Source organism: Grampus griseus, assembly GCF_964374135.1.
Source record: "Grampus griseus genome assembly, chromosome: 3".
NCBI lineage: Eukaryota > Metazoa > Chordata > Mammalia > Artiodactyla > Delphinidae > Grampus > Grampus griseus.
In genome coordinates, this window is record NC_139019.1 from 126,939,427 (window position 1) to 126,956,931 (window position 17,505).

Genomic DNA, 17,505 nt, shown 5'->3' on the forward strand with positions numbered 1-17,505 from the left:
CTAAGTTTCTTTCTTGTGGCCAATTAATCAGAGTTGAATAATTCTGATTGGTGTATTTCACATTAAATGTTTGTATTCAAATGTTCTTGAGGTTAAATGGTGGGATTGAAAGGGCTCCAGGTCTTAAGTGGCAGTGAGAAACAATGAGGCTGAAATGCCCCATACCAGCTTTGAAACATTGCCAAAATCTTTCGTACCTAGCACTTAGGTATGCAGTTTGTGGGCATTTTCTACTTGTACGTGTCTGTAGGCTCAGGAGTGAGGTATTGCTAGTATCAGAGCAACACAGAGAAAGCCGGACCCTCGCCCAGGGTGACCCTGTAAGCAAGTGGCCTCCAATCCTTCTCTTTCTCACCTTGGTCTGGGTCTCGGGCCAATACCACCGCAACAGGGGTCTTCACTGTGGTGTTGTCGAAGACTGCCACAGCACAGTGGCTGGGGAAGAACCGGGGGGCGTTGTCATTCACATCCTCCACGTGAAGGGTCACATCTGCCTGGCACGATTGGCCGCCTCCATCCGTCGCCTTGGCAACAAGGCTGTATGCATCCTTCTTCTCTCGGTCTAAGGCTGTGAGTGTGGTCAGCTCCCCTGGCCGGAGAAAGGACAGCAAGTGAGCTTTCTCTGGGGGCCATGACCCCAGCATGTGACTTCCTGATGTCTGTGTGAGACAAACCCAGCCATGCAGTGTGCTGTCACAGAGAAAAGGGGTCAGTCCTGTGTACAAATGGTTAGGAAAAGGGTTCAGTCTTGTAGCTTCCCACACCTGCTCGCCTCCCTAGTCACATTCCACCACCACATCCCCAATTTAAGATCCACACCAACAAGCTACAAAGAGGCACAACATTTTAAAAGGCCAGTTAGGCAATTTCTAACAGCACATAAAATGGGTTTATCCTTTGGCCTGCAGTTTTACTTCTAGGAATGTATCCTATAGAATAATCAACCCAAGGATAAAATATACATATAGAGATATTCTCTGCAGCATTCTTTATAAATAGCAACATACTGAAAATATCCTGTGTCTTTCAGAAAGGTACTGGTTAAATATATTATCATTTAGCCATATAGTAAAATACTATGCAACACAAAAGGAATTATGATAGAGCTTTATGTACTGCCTTGTTAATAGCGCCAAGATATTGCTATGAGAAAAAAGTCACAACGTAGTATGCTACATAGAGATGTGGGGGATGCGTGGAAAACCGGTCTGATAGAATATACACCAAGAGTGCTTATCTTTGGGGGAGAGGCTGGTTATCATGAAGACGTTCCAATTTCCACATAATACATGCCTACGTGGTTTGAATTTTTGAATAATGAGCATGTATTATTTCCATACTCAGAAAAACTGCCGAGTTTTTTTTTTTTTTTTAAAAAACCCCACCGATCATCCTGCAGCTGGACAAACAGCAACAGAGATTAGGTCACCTACTTGGGGTGACTCAGCATGCCCATGCTGGGGTCAGACAGGGTAATGCTGTCTCCTTTTTATTTTATTTATTTATTTATTTATTTATTTATTTATTTATTTATGGCTGCGTTGGGTCTCCGTTGCTGCGTGCGGGCTTTCTCTAGTTGCGTCGAGCGGGGGCTACTCTTCATTGCGGTGCGTGGGCTTCTCACTGCAGTGGCTTCTGTTGTTGCAGAGCACGGGCTCTAGGTGCGTGGGCTTCAGTAGTTGTGGTTCACGGGCTCTAGAGCGCAGGCTCAGTAGTTGTGGTGCACGGGCTTAGTTGCTCCGTGGCATGTGGGATCTTCCCGGACCAGGGCTCGAACCCGTGTCACCTGCATTGGCAGGCGGATTCTTAACCACTGCGCCACCAAGGAAGTCCCAATGCTGTCTCCTTCTAGCCAGACAGCTTCCTGGGATACCAGCTCTCACCTGCCACCTCCCTACTCAGGAATCTCCAAGGCATCCTTTGAGCTACTGATTCCAAGTCAAGTGTCAGCAGCTGGCTCTCTGTCACCTGGGCCTTCTGTGCTGTCCGTCTCCACACCCTTCCTTATAGCAGCAGGGCATGGATCGCTCCTTTTCTAAAGGAAGCAGTCTCTACCCTGTCTTATTATGTGCCAGACCTGGGCTAGATTTCTATATACTTTATTTGTTGGGATCCTTGCAACAATGCTATGAGATTTTATCTCAATCCGCAGTATACAATCTTGAGATCATGTCTTTGACCATGACTCTCACCTGCTTGAATCCTTTAATGGCTCTAAAGGTAGGATTTGGCCCCCCTGCTCAGAGGGCCTCATCCTTTGCTCTCTCTCCCTCCCCCACTTCTGTGCACCAATTTCTGGCTGTCTCTCAGGTCCTCAGATGTGCGTGCTCTTTCCCAAAACAAAGTCCTCGTATAAAATCTCCTTCTGCCTTGAATATCCATCCCTACCACTCTCTTACCCCCTGGCTACATTTCCTCAGAGAAGTTTTACTTAACCCTGATCCCAAATTTAAGTCCTCCTGTGAAACCTCCCCTAGCATCCTGCATTTTTTCTTAGCACACTTCAAACCACTGATTCAATGACTGCCTTTCCCACTGGATTGTAAAGACCTACATCTTGTCTTATCAGTTTATGTCCTTAGCATCTAGTGAATGCTCGACACACAGTGCCAATATATGTTTGCTGAGCAGACGGAGGGATGGATAAGTAAATTCCTGTTTCTTTTCTAAGGAGCCTGGGTACTGGGCCCTGGTTATGCAGTGTATAAGTTCTTTGCTTGATCCTGCAGCTCAGGAAACCTACCTGTATGAGGATCCAGCTTAAATTCATCTGCCCCAGGACCATGCAGTGAATATGTGATCTGAGCATTGGTATCGGAGTCCAAGTCTGTTGCAGAAACTTTCAAAATGAAGTGTCCTAGAGGTACATCTTCACTGACTTTGCCAGTGTAGAGAAGCTGGAGATAGAACAAAGAAGAAGGGGATTATGGGAGATGCGCTGAGATTCAGAGAGAGGCAGAGTGACAGAGAGGGAGACAGAAGCAGAGAGAGAGATTAGAGAGCAGAGATGGAAGGGGGTAGGGGAGAGAAGCAGGGGCGGGGGAGGAGAACAGAATAAGATGGAACATGCAAGGAAAATGGAGATTAAAAACAAGGAGAATGATGACAAGAGACATAGTCAGAAAAGCAAAGAATGAGAGAGAATTTCCATCATCTGAAAGCTCACACTCAGGGCTAGAAGGACCTGCCGCAATCTGTTACTCCACAGGGCCACATTGCAGAAGGGGTGGCACAGGGGAGAGGCTGGAGTTCCCTGAGAACCCAGTGCTCTTCCAGCTGCTGGCTCTGGGCACAGCTTCCAAGCAAACCGGTCCCCCCACTGCATGGTGTGGGTGAACATGGACACCTGTACGTGCTCCAGGTGGGGGCTTTGTGCCTGAGGGGCTGTGTGGAGACAGCCCCCAGGCCTCCTTTCCCTGGCTCTGGGGATGCTATTGACCACCTCTGAGAAGGCCAGGGTGAACTTGACCCCAGCCTCTTCCAGCATGGGGAGGGTGCAGGCTGGTTGACAGGATGCTGAGGGGAAAGAAGAGGAAGGTGTGGCTACCATTCTCCCCAAAAAGGCTGCCCTTCTGAGACCACCCAAAAAGTGGTCATCTTGGATCCTGCAAAGACTTTTTTCCATGCACTCCACTTGATAACCCAGGTTCTCTTTTTCTACTCTGCTTCTATGAGGTTGGAGTGTGGAAGACAGTGGAAGAAAAGGTGATAGTATATATGATTTTTGTGTGTTCCAAGGTGTGTGTCCATATATATGTGTGTGGACAAATAAAGTATGAAGAATTGAAGTATATATATATATTCACATGCATATGTAAGTATGTGTGAGTTATAGATGTACATTTGTGTATATGGATGGGTATACTTATGGATGAATGTTGTGGGTATGTAGGTGTATGCTTATGTGTATCTTTGTGTGTGTGTGTATATATATATATATATATAGGTATTTGCATATTTATAGAGAGTTGTACATGATCCTTTGACTATGCGTGTATGTGAGTACCTACGTATAAGTTTGCGTTTATGTATATATACTGAATAGCTGGATTTTATATAAATTTGAATTATGCTAATTTGATGTTATAAAATTTAAATGTTAATAGTTTAACTTTATCTGCAAACTTTGAAGTAATGCACATCTCCCCAAAGTTAAAAATTATTTACTGTGTTTAAAAAAATATGTTTAAAAGCAGTGCTACATGACAGTGGTTGTTGATCTATGCCCTCTAAGAATGCAGTTCCTCTCCTTACGCATGTGCACGCGTGTGCGCGCGCGCACACACACACACACACACACACACACACACACACACACCACTCAACATTTTCCTTGGGAAATTTAGTGTTGAATTACGTGAAGTCCTCAGGAAAGTCTCCCTTATCAAAAGTGTAACTGCCCTGTCTGCATGTTTGTTTATACGTATAACCTGGAGTAGGGTCTCTGTTGCTCTGTATAACCTATTCATATGTAGGGATAGGCCCATATAGGCATGGCGAGTGGTGTGGGGTGTCTCGGGGGAAGGTCTCTTTGGATGTATTTGATAACAGTGAGCCATGCTAACAAGCTGAGCAGTGGAGGGGCTTTCCCACTGGGCATAGCAGGCCTTTTTGAGAATGAAGAATTTACTTTACTTCTGGATATGTTTTGCAGAGAAAAGGATATTTTTATGGAGTGTAGGGGAAGAGGTATGGACCATGGGTCCTAAAGAGCTTGGTGACATCCCTTTAGAGGCGGTGGGAGGAATCACCTAGAATTGCCCTTGCCTAGGGCACTAGTCGGAGGCCAGCCAAGGAGAAGCAAGGGCAAGTGTGGTCAACGATGTCCAGTTCCAGAGATGGTACCCTGAGTCCTTCTCCTTCCTCTTGCCCTTCACTCCAGCTTCCTTGCCTCTACTCCTCCCCCACCCTCACCAGGCTCTCACCTGTGAGCACTGCGGGCTGTTATCATTGATGTCCAGGACAAAGATCTCCACGGGGACTGAAGCCTGGAACTTGCCATCAGAAGCGGTGATTCGGAGCAAGTACTTGGCCATGTGCTCACGGTCCAGGGTCTTCCTCGAGAAAATCCTCCACTCATCCCCAACTTGGCTGATGCCAAACTGGCCCAGGGGGTCTCCCTCTAAAGAGATGGGACAGAGTTTCCTGAATCCAAGCAACAGGAACAAACCAGGCTTTGTGCCCTATGTGGCTGCCCACCTGACACTCTTTTTTAGGATTGTTGGGAAAGGCAAAAATTTCCTCCCTTAGCTAAGGACCCATAATTCTGCAATGAGTCAGTTTATCTGGTGTTATGAAGCCTCTACCAACTTCAAAGGCCTCCATTAAATGGAATTATCACTGCAAGAAACACTGCTCCAGAATATGTGGCTGAAGGGCAGGTTTTTTATTTTTGTGCATTGGAAGGCATCGGAGGAAGTTAAAGGGAAGCAGATTGCAATTCTAGAAAAGAACCTTCTAGTATCTAGTATCTGTTCAACAGTGGAGGGGTGGGAAATGATCAGTAAAAACTCTCTGCGGGGGCTTCCTTGGTGGTGCAGTGGTTAAGAATCCGCTTGCCAATGCAGGGGACATGGGTTCAAGCCCTGGTCCAGGAAGATCCCACATGCTGTGGAGCAACTAAGCCCATGCGCTGTAACTACTGAGCCCACGTGCCACAACTACTGAAGCCCATGCACCGCAATGAATAGTAGCCCCCACTCGCCACAACTAGAGAAAGCCCACATGGAGCAACGAAGACCCAATGCAGCCAAAAATAAATTAAATAAATAAATACACTCTCTGAGGCTTTATTTTATGACTGAGGACACAGGCTAAGTGGAGGTTCAGATGGATCGCTAGATTTGCTTCTGAGTTATCTTTCCTTGATACCAATCACTGAGAGGAGAGATGGATTTTTGAGATTCTAAGATGCCAGAGTCCTCAGATTAAACTATTCCAAGAGTTGATGATATATTGACATTTATTATTCTATTATTCAGAGATTTTAAGACTTTTGTGTTTTTAAGAGTCTGATATTACAAGATGACAAGATTCTATTTCACTAAGACTCCATATTTCAAACAGCTCAGATCCAGGATCTGTCTCCAGGAGTCTATGATTCTTGGTTGGAACTTTAGGCTCATTAACTCTCCACCAGACAGCTGTGATAGCAGAAAAAACCATGACTATGGGAGTGGAATGACATGGTACCGGGGAGATGGGGAAAGGGACACTGAGAAGTAAAGAAACTCTCTTTTAGCCACTGATCGGCACATTTAGCCACTGGGCAGAGATTGGGGAAATGTAGGTTTACAATAGGTATCCACTGGGGAAAGCAGTTTGTAGGGTATGGTTTTAACCCCAGCCCTGATGCAAGCTTGGAGTGTGACCTTGGTTGAGTTTCTTCCCCTATCTGGGCTTTGGTTCTCCCATGTATGAAATGAGGGGATTGGGCTGGAATCATATCCAAGAAAGTGTTTTTGCTCCAGCACTTAGGTCCTATGGTTGACTAGGCAGCGTTTTCTACTATCGACAACTTGCCCTAGGCAGAATACTACTCTACAAGGACAGTCACCTCACAGAGTTTTCATGGACCACACAACTGTTGATTCCCTCTCTGTCTCCCAGAAGCTAACCAAGAACAGTTGCAGAATCTCACTTCTAGTCTATCTACTCCATCTAAGGTAATAAGAAATCCTCTTTACAATGCACTTTGCAAAAAGCTCTCAAAGCTTTTGCAAGTTAGATCTTACAAGCATCCCTGTGAGTTGATTGAGAACAGGCATGCCAAGACTACAGATGGAGCAGTTGAGGTCTTGGGACGTTAAGTGATTTACCCAAGGTCACATTGCTAATGAGTGGCAGAGCCATGTCTTAGGGAACCTCTTATTGGACTTTTTTCAACGCACCCCAGTGACTCTGTTCCAAGATAGGTATACTTACCTGTGATATAGCAGGTGACCTGTCTGTTCTGCTCAGAGATATCAGCATCCAAAGTTTTAAGAGTGGCCACAGGTTCACCAGGTTCACTGTTCTCAACCACAGATCCTCTGTATTCTTCAGAAGCAAATCGGGGGGCATTGTCATTCTCATCTGTAATGGAGACTTCGACCAGGACCTGAGAAGATAGCTGGATGGTCCGGCCATGGTCATAGGCCACCACATAAAAGTGGTAGATCTGGCTGGTCTCACAGTCAAGTTCCTGGAGTGTGGTGATCCAGCCAGTTTCACTGTCAATGGCGAAGAGCTCATGGATATTGCTGCCAGGGTCCACTGGCAGCCTATAGCTCACCTGGCCATCATTCCCAGTGTCCTGATCATTGGCAGTCACTTGAATGACTGAGGTCCCCACTGGCATATTCTCAGTGAGAACAGCCTTATATGGATCAGCCTCAAATACAGGCCTGTTGTCATTGACATCCTTCACTTGGATGTTGACAGAGACCAAGGAACCCAAGTAAGTGTCATTATGGGGGCAATGTGCCATCAAATCAATCTGGTACCATTTGGTGGACTCATAATCCATGGCCTTCCTCACCTTTAGAACCCCTGTGTCTTGGTCCAAGGAAAAGATGCCATCCTTGTTGCTCTCTGGTGTGGTGCCCTGCACTAGACTATAGATGACGGGATCTTGGGCTGCCACTGCTTTAACAGAACCAATTTCAGACCCTTCTGGAAGGTCCTCCGATGCAGAAAAAGTATATAGAGGTTCAGAAAATTTGGGCAAGGATACTTCATTAGGAACCACCTGAAGTCGTAACAGCATGAGAGAGTTCCAGTGAGGAGGGCCCCCATCTTGGGCTTTGATTTTTAAGTCAAAGGCCCGATTTTCCAATCCCACCAGGCTCTCTTTCACCTTGACAACACCAGTGGTTGGGTTGACTTCAATGACCTCTTCTTCCAAGTCCTCCACTGAGTCCACTGAGTAGGTGACATCTGCATTCTGACCTTCGTCTGCATCATAGGCCAGCACCTGGATGACTGGGGAGTCTCTACTGATGTTGGATTGAATGGATACAGTGTACTCAGATGCTTTGAACCGTGGGGGGTTGTCATTTTCATCCGTGAGAATGATCTTCACAGTGCAGAAGGCCACTCGTCCTCCTCCATCCTGAGCCATGACCTTAATAGCAATGACTCTTTCTGTGGAATTTTCCCGATCCAATTTCTGCAGAGTGGTGATCTGGCCACTGGGGTTTATGGAGAACTTCTCACCTGCTAGTTTATTGATGATGGTGTAATCTACAGTGCCATAGGGACCACTATCTTTGTCTATGGCTAACAACTCAATCACCTTGGTTCCCACCTTTGCATTCTCAGCTAATTCTGCCTCATAAACATGCTGCTGGAACTCTGGGCTGTACTTGTTGGCATTTGTAGTATTGATATACACAGGCACAGTTGCTCGGAAGACCCCATCAGAAGCACCTACCCGCAGATTGTAAGAAGAATACAAGTGCTTTTTGCAAAGGTTGAACATAGAAATTATGCCCGATGAACTGTTAATGGAGAAGTGCCTGTCCTGGTTGCCAGAAAGAATCAGGTACTCCAGGCGGGAGGCATCCCTGCTGTCGGGGTCAAGAGCTTGGACTTTGAGAACCAGGTGTCCACAGGTTGCTAGCTCACTGACATTGGCTTCATACTGAGGTTGCCTGAACTCTGGGGGGTTGTCATTGATGTCAGACACATTGACAACCACAAGGGTTTCTCCAGTTAGTGGGGGGTCTCCTCTATCCATGGCCCTGACCTTCACATTAAAGTATTGTTGGGCTTCATAATCCAGCTCTTGAACTGTGGACATCTCCCCCGTGCTCCCATTGATCTGGAAGAATTTGGAAACATCCGAGCCATCCTCTACAATCTGGTAAGACACATCACAGTTCTGCCCTGAATCCTGGTCAGAAGCCAACAGTTGGATCACAGGAGTCTGAGCAGGCAAACCTTCTGAGATTGAAGTGGTGTAGACCAATTGAGAGAAAGTGGGAGGATTATCATTGACGTCCTCCACCAGGACTTCTACCGTGGCTTCAGAAAATGACCCCAGAGCTGTGTCTGTGGCTCTGACTGTGAACACATGTTTGGTCTTAGACTCATAGTCCAAAGGGCCTGTCACTGTTAGGACACCAGTCTTAAAGTCAGTGGTGAACAGCATCAAGGGCTCTTCCTCCACAATGTTGTAGATGAGCCGGAGTCCCTCTGGACTCCGGGCCTGGGTGTGGAGAATTGGGGTGTAGAGTGTGATATTTTCAGGCACTCTGACTTTGTAGTAAGGACTCTGAAACAGTGGGTTGGATTTATTTCTCACAATGACAAGTACCTCTTCCTCAGTCTGGAGGGATGGGGTTCCTCCATCTCGAGCAATGACTTTGAGGTGATACTTATTTAGAGCTTGATAATCAAAGGGTTTCTTTAATGATATGTCCCCAAGATAGGGGTCGATTCGAAAATATCTGTAATCTTCTGCAAATGCATATGTGACAGCACCATTCACCCCCAAGTCCTGGTCAGTGGCAGATACCTGAAAGAGGACGTCCCCTGGCTCTGTGCCATCTTGGATGATTGTGTGGTAGGGCAGATGTTTAAATTCAGGGCTATTGTCATTGACATCCTCAACAGAGACTTGGACCAGAGCCTGAGCCACCCGCTGAGGTGTCCGACTGTCTCTCAATTCCACCGCCACTTCGTGAGTGTCCTGCTGTTCTCTGTCAAATGCCACACCTCTTGTCTGCAACACGCCTACTGATTTGACCATATGAAACATATCTGTGCCGTTCAAGAGAAAGTAAGATAGGGTGTCATTCAAACAATTGCCCTGGGCACCAAGAATCACCAGTGCCTTTCTGTCCAGCAAATTCTCCTTCACTGTTGCCCTGTAGACATCCTGGTCAAACTGTAAGCTTGTGTTAAGGGCTTGTGTCAAAGAAATTTTTACTAGTGCAGTATCTTGATACAGGCCATCAGAAGCCTTGATGATGAGCTCCCGAGAGAGTCCCAGCAAAGCAGGATTCAACACAGATATGCAACCAGTAATGGGATGGATGGCAACAGCTTCATCAGCATTGCCAGTTTTGATGCTATAATTGACTTCGGAGTCATCGTCACTGGCCTGCACCATGAGGAGCTCCATACCCCGGTGGATGGGCTTCAGTACTTCTACTTCATATATCTGGTCTGAGAACCTGGGGGGACAGTCATTTATATTTCTGACATTGATTGTGACCTGGGCAGCCGTGGGTGCAAATAAGACAGGGCTTCCTTGGTCATGGACGTAGATGTTGAATTGGAAAGAGGGCATGCTCTCGTAATCCATCTCTGATACAGTGGTTAGGGTTCCCATGCTGGGATCGATTTTTAAAAACTTCAGAGCTTCTGGCTCCAAAATTTTATAGACCAACAAGGAATTAGCTTCTTCATCACTGTCAGAGGCACGGATCACAAGGGGGTTGTTGTTTTCATCCACTATCATGCTGTTCAGTGCAGCTGCTTCACTAATTTGGCCCACAAAAGTCAACTTTGAGAACATGGGAGCATTGTCATTTTCGTCAATGATATAAACAAGAACCATGACATCAGTAAATGCACCCGCCATATTGCTGCCTCGGATTTTCAGCCGGTAAGATGAAATTTTCTCATGGTCCAAGTTCTTCTGGGTAGAAATGAGTCCAGAATATGAGTTCATGGAAAATACACCATTCTTGTTTCCCTCTCTTAACTCATAGGTAACTTCTGAGGAGCTTGTAGCTGAGATAAGGAGGATTGGGGAACCAACAGGGATTGATTCAGGGATCTCTACAAAGTACTCGGAGTTTGAAAAGATGGGGGCACTGCTCTCTGAGGGGTAGACATGAATGATCACTGTAGCCAGGTCATGCCATTGTGGGGAGCCTTGATCTTCTGCCTTCACTGTCAGAGTATACTGGGCATGATTTGCCTGATCAAGTGTCTGTGCCAGAGTTATGATGCCTAGTAGGGCATTGATGTTGAAGAAACCTTCACTGTTCCCTGAAACAAAAGACAAGATAAATTGAAGTTTGCCACACCCTCAAGAGGTACCAGCTAGGCTTTCTAGATCAGTAAAAGGTAATCACACAAAAGTTGGACAGGGCAAAATCCACATCCTGCACCACCCTGGATTTAATTATGATATAATGTGTAGGGTAGATATATACTTTACGAAATTCCTTATGTGGTGCTCATATTAGGTGCTCCATAAATGGAAGCTCCAATGATCACTAAGTGTTCGGGCTGCAACTTAAGCTATAAACTAAAGCAGTAGTAGGTTTTTGGAACAAAGAAAGGAGACATACTTTGTAGGAAAAGCACACTCCACTCTGTATTTCAGTGTTGACTTTTACAGGACAAACTTCAGTTACGTTATTTAGAATTTTAACCCATTCTTTACGTAACTTGTAATAGCTTTGATTATATACTTGATAGATGAAAATTGTAAATATGGGGTCATAAATTGTCAAAACTGATACGGACTGGAAAAACCACCTCGTCTAGTCCTCGTATAGTCTATTGTGGGAAAGTCCATTGTCAGGCTTGGGAGTGAGTGGCAACGGGTTGAGTGGGGAGGGACTGGATAGCACACACAGATCTTGAGGCTCCTGATCAAATGCCCTTTCCACCACACCTGGATTTCCTAAACTTCAGGCATTCTCACACCGCCTTTACAATTTTTTTTAATATTCAGCCACTACCTATACAATAGTATAGTATATGATTTATGTCATTATTTAATGGATATTTTCCTTCAAACTGGTTTATTTTTTTAATTTAAAATATTTTTAACAGGCAGCTTTATATTGGTACTTTAAAAAGAAAACCATTATTGCTTGTCATAAATCAGAAGTTACCGCAAACACCAGTCAATGGAAAATATTTTCTTAAAATCTGGATAAAATCTATTGCTTGCTAAAAGGGTCTGGGCCTGAGAACTACAGGCTTTCTTTGGCGAAGACTAGCAAGTATTAGAGAACTGAAGAGATTCTAGTACCCAAAGGAGTCTTCCTTGACATATGAGGAAGCCCAAATGAGAATCAAAAATGAAGTAATTTCTCCATGTCTGATTACCTATCATTTTTGTAATCCTTTTAAAATTTAATGTTTATTTAGATAAATACATAATACCATTTCAAATTTAAGTTTTGAGGAAAGTTGTGATTATGTGACGTTACATAGTTCACAAAAGATAATGTTGAAAACTAATCATATTTTCCTAAAAAAAAATTCTCAAAGTTATCACAGTGTTTAGAGTCTCACTTTACTTGGACTGCAACTATCCTTTTTTTCCTTTCCTTTTTTAATACTGTGGTAAGAACAGGTATCATGAGATTTTACCCTCTTGAATTTTTAGAGGTTATAATACAGTATTGTTAACTATAAGCACAGTGTCATACAGAGATCTCTAGAACGTATTCAGCTTGCATAACTGGTACTTCTTTCCAGTTTTATTGAGATATAATTGACATATAACATTGCATTAAAGGTGTACAACATAATTTGATATATGTATAAGTATATATTGTGAAATGACTACCACGATAAATTTAGTTAACATTCGTCACTTGACATAGTTACAAATACATTTTTTTCTTGTGATGAGACCATTACCTATTTAATACCATGACGTATACCTGAGTAATTTTGCTCAGGGGTACAGGTCCTTCACTCAGAGGAGTACCGCTTATTAGTATTCTTATTTCATTTATCATATTTTATGATATTTTATTATTCCAGTGGCAAAGTAAATAGCCAGGCTTTACCACAAAACCTTCCATCTGATTCTGCCACTCATGGAAGCCCTTTTCCAGCTGACTAGTGAGGTGATTTCCCAATTTGCCTTTGTGATACAAATCCTAAGTTCGGTCAAAGAACATGGTTTTAATGAGTAAACAGCAATTTAAAAGTAGTTCCATGAAAGTAGCCAAATAAACTATTTAACATAATCATAACATTTTATTTTACTGCTGAGAGAAAAAATTAGGGAACAAAATCGTATATTCGTTTTGATCTTACCACTGCAGAATGATGCATAGAAAAAAATAACAGGGAAATACATGAAATTATTTTCTCTAGGTCATGAGAACCATGGCTGAATGTTATTTTCTTCTTCATACATTCCTGGTTTTTCCAGGTTTTAAAGAATCAGAATGCGTTATTTCTATAATCAGAAGAATATTTTAAAACTAACCCTATCTGTAAAATAAAATTAATACCAATATCAATGGGGTTGTCAGTGAGATAAAAGATGTGATTATACTTCATAAGTCACAAAAAGTAAGCAATTAATGGGTTATAATTTGTATTATTATTCCTCAGGGATGAATAGATTTCTGCCGTATGACAAGGTGTAACAACTTCCGTTTCTTCAAAAAAAGAAAATGTAAAAAGTTCTGAATCCTTAAAGTATGTAAGATACTGACAAGCAATAAATGAACATTATTATGCCCCTTTAGGGCAGAGAGCAAGTCACTCTCATCTTTGTCCGCAGCAGCTAGCTCTATGAAGTATTAATGAATATTAAAGATAACAATAATTATTAAATATCAATTATGAATTATCAGATATTACATAACTGAGAGCAAAATTTAAAGGAACACAGAGAGTTACAATTGTGTGTATTTTTCACTGGCATTCTCTGTTATCGACCTTAATCTAACCGTGATTAATTAGTTGAGTACTGGATATTATCATTTTTAGTTGGGTAGTGGATATTATCATTTTTGTCCTATTAACTACTTATAATTAACACTTATCAATGATAGTAATAACCCCTGGCACTTGTATAATATTTTACAATTTACAGCATGTGTTAACATACATTTTCTCTTTTAATCTTTACAACGAGTTTCTGGCGCAGGTAATATTCCTATTTTTAAGATAAAAAACAATATAATAGATATGAAATCATGATGTGGCCTTAGAAGAAAATACTCCTAAAACTATGCCGTATATCTTATCAAGTATTTATAGGTCCCTTTTATTGTACATACACAAAGATATTATCTTTTAAAATGTTGCATGGACTTCATAAGCATCCTTTACATGTGTGGTTGTTGGTGAATATATATGTATTCTCTATATAAATTCTCCCATAACTTGAGTAATCCTTTGTTACTGTTCTTTCCACCTTTGAAAGTGCATTAACTTAGGTCACTATAGTCCCAGGGAGTGCTTTAGAATGATAATTTGCCAAAGCTTAGCGAGCTTGGCACTTGAATAACTTGCAAGTCCATGCCTCTGGTGCTTTCCCTTACTGCCAAAGTCCCTCCCTTCATGTCCCGAACTCAGGCCTCTCACCTTTGAGGAGGGAGTAGTGGACCTCAGCATTGGCTCCCCGGTCACCATCCATGGCTCGGATCTGGAGCAGCTCTGTTCCGGGGGCTGTGGTGTCAGAAACACTCATCTCATAGTGGAGCTGGGTGAAGCGAGGAGGGTGGAGGTTTCCATCCTCCACGTGAATGGACACCCACACAAAGTTCCTCTTGATGGGCATCTCCTGGTCGCGAACCTGTGGGTCCAAGGGTGCAATGGGATGAGCAGCAAGTGGAATGGGAGGAGGGATGGTTAGATTAAGGTCGATGACAGAGAATGCCAGTGAAAAAGGCACACAATTGTAACTCTCTGTATTCCTTTAAATTTTGCTCTCAGTTACGTTCTTTTTTCTTCTTAAATAAATTTATCAATTTGTGATTATTAGGCTTAGCTATTTTCAGGGATAATTTCATTTCAGGAGAAAGGCAGAAATAAGCAGAGAAGCAGTATTTTCCAAATTGGTTCTCAGAGAATATTAGTTCTTCAAGATGTCAACACGTTATTCAGGAAAAAAAAAAATTCTATGGTCAAATAAATGTAGGGAGCACTGAACTAAAATGAAGTTGAAGTTTTCTTTGCTGCAGGACTTCTCAGAGCCTTTAATATATATACAAGTGCCCAGAGGATGATAAACTAACACATAAGAACCTTGAGTCTGGAAGGCTTGGCTCTGATTTGGGTTCCATCATAAAGAACTGTATGATGGTGAGCAAGTCTCTCTTCCTCTATGGGCCTCAGGTGTAAGATAAGAGAAATGGGTGGGACCAGGGCTGGGACTAGAGTGAGGCAAATGAGGCATGTAGGGCATAAATTTAAGGAAGCTCTCACTCTCAGGGTCATAAAACTGCAGGCATGTGACCCTAAGAGTCAAGTCTTCCTTCTTTTGTGCCCTATATACTTGCTTGCTCTGGGTGGGATGGTCTCTGGGTCCCTCCCAGCTCTGACGCTATGGGAGTTTGTGTGATCATGCAGTCATGGAGCAAGGAGAGAATTCTTGGGGGATATTTGGAGTGAGCCCAGAAAAAACCAAGTTTGCGGGGGGTTCTTTGGCAGCTGTCCCATCTCTTTCCTCACTCCCAGGCATCTGTTATGGAAGGTGCCTCTGGCAGGCTGTGAACTGTCACAACTCATCTCATCGATTATCATTATGAGCGTTAGTACAGCTGGCTCAGCAGGAGAAAGGGAACCTTCAGCACGCCTCCAAGCATGTCCACCCCACACATCGCGTGCAAGCACACCCTTACCCAGTTCTTCAGTTAACTCACCATAACTGTCAGTGTGTGCTGGGAAGGCCCCGAGCCCAGGTCCAGTTTCCCCACAGTTACCAGGACACCACTACTTGGGTCCAGCTGGAAGAGGCTGGCACTTCCCGGGTCTTGGCTGCCGTGTATGGTGTAGATGAGGCCCTTGCCCTTGTCTTGATCAGTAGCCTGGACTCGGAGGAGCTCAACCCCAGGCAGTGTGTCCTGGGGAACTCTGACCTCATAATGAGGCTTCAAAAACTGGGGCCGATGGTGGTTAACATTGGCAATCATGAAGATGTAGACCTAGGGAGGAGAAGGAAAGAGAAGATAGACTGTAAGCTCCAGGGGGTCAGGAACCTTGTCTGTCTGGTTCTCCACCATAACAACTGGGCCTGGCACACAGCAGTCACTCGATAAATATTTGTTGAATGAATGATAGGATTTCAAAATCACAGGGCTTTCAGATGGTATGCAGTTTTGTGGTTTTCAAAAACAAAATTCTTTTTAAAGGGCCTTTTCTTCAGATGCAATTTTTTGGGTGCAATTGCAGTATATGAAACAAATAAAACTGGCTGAAAGCAGAGTAGAAATCCAGAGCCCCACTTACCATCATTCCTTATGTCTATGGTAGCCCCTGTGGTGCTCTACCTTTAATTAAAACCTGCTCATTTAGACAAAACCCCTCATTATATAGAGATCCATAGTGGGAACAAGAATTCTCCCAAGATCACAGACATAGAGAGTGATCAGACAAGACTAGAGCACAGAACCTTGATTCCAAATTCAGTGTTCCTTGAGGTACACCACATGCACAGAGAGCCTTCAGTATCCTCATCCCAACCAAAGAGGCCCCAGTGTGCAATGGTGGCATAGTGGTGAGCACAGCTGCCTTCCAACCAAGGAGGCCTCCCATCTCCTCTCAACTCAGGGTTCCCAGTGAGGCCTCTCACCTGAGTGTCAATGGTGTGGGACCCATCGGTCACCTCCACGGTCAAGTTGTAGCTTGACCTCCTCCTTGTATCGAGAGGCTTGGCGATGACAATGCTGCCTGTGGTCTTCTCAATGTCAAAGTCCATGTCCTTGTCCCCACCTGGACGGGTGGTAAGAGGAAAGCACACACGACCTCAGTGATGTAGGCAGTAGTAGCACAAGTACTATGGGATGTGGCTGGCAGATCTAGAGGAGGTGGTAGTTTATCCTCTCAACTTATTGTCAAATTATTTTGAAGATCCAAGTGATGATTCAGGAAAAGGTACACTTATAAAGACTGAAGAGTCCCAGAGGAAGACCAAAATTTGCGCTAGAATGTTTTCTGCTACTAGTATTGAAACATGCAGGAGTAATGGAGCTCTACATCACGGCTTACAGGTAGTTTGCATAGTCTCAAGCAGCTTAGACACAGGAAAAAATGGAAGTAACTCTGTTCAACAAGAGGGAATTGTTTTAATACACTGAGAATCCAAAATATAGAATTAGCATGCAGCTATTTAAATGTCTGCTCGTAGAAATTTGTTTAGTGGCATGGAAATATGTTCATGATATATTTTAAAAGGTTATATGACAGGGCTTCCCTGGTGGTGCAGTGGTTGAGAGTCCGCCTGGCGATGCAGGGGACGTGGGTTCGTGCCCCAGTCCGGGAAGATCCCACATGCCGCGGAGCGGCTGGGCCCGTGAGCCATGGCCGCTGAGCCTGCGCGTCCGGAGCCTGTGCTCCGCAACGGGAGAGGCCACGACAATTGAGAGGCCCGTGTACCGCAAAAAAAAAAAAAAAAAAAAAGGTTATATGATAATATTTTCATATAACCCTAAGTGTATGGGTGTATAAAGGAAAAGACTAGAGGGAAACATAAAAATGATAACAGGGGATTATCTTCAGGTTAGTGGGAGTTTAGGTGATTTTTATTCTCTTCTCTGTACTCACTTGTGTTTTCTAAATGTTCTATAAGAAAAAAAGTCAAAT

The 17,505-nt window shown here is 43.8% G+C and overlaps 1 protein-coding gene across 1 annotated transcript in view; it reads right to left on the reverse strand.

The window, feature by feature from the left end:
• FAT2 (FAT atypical cadherin 2) overlaps nt 1-17,505 on the reverse strand; it is a gene marked incomplete at both ends in the record, with an annotated part of 65,183 nt that overhangs the window by 32,144 nt on the left and 15,534 nt on the right. The window contains 7 exons of the mRNA XM_082651634.1: nt 356-589; nt 2,744-2,897; nt 4,926-5,122; nt 6,925-10,983; nt 14,287-14,497; nt 15,567-15,848; nt 16,496-16,635. Of these exons, the coding sequence (XP_082507760.1) occupies nt 356-589; nt 2,744-2,897; nt 4,926-5,122; nt 6,925-10,983; nt 14,287-14,497; nt 15,567-15,848; nt 16,496-16,635 (5,277 nt within the window). The remainder of the gene's footprint in view (nt 1-355; nt 590-2,743; nt 2,898-4,925; nt 5,123-6,924; nt 10,984-14,286; nt 14,498-15,566; nt 15,849-16,495; nt 16,636-17,505) is intronic.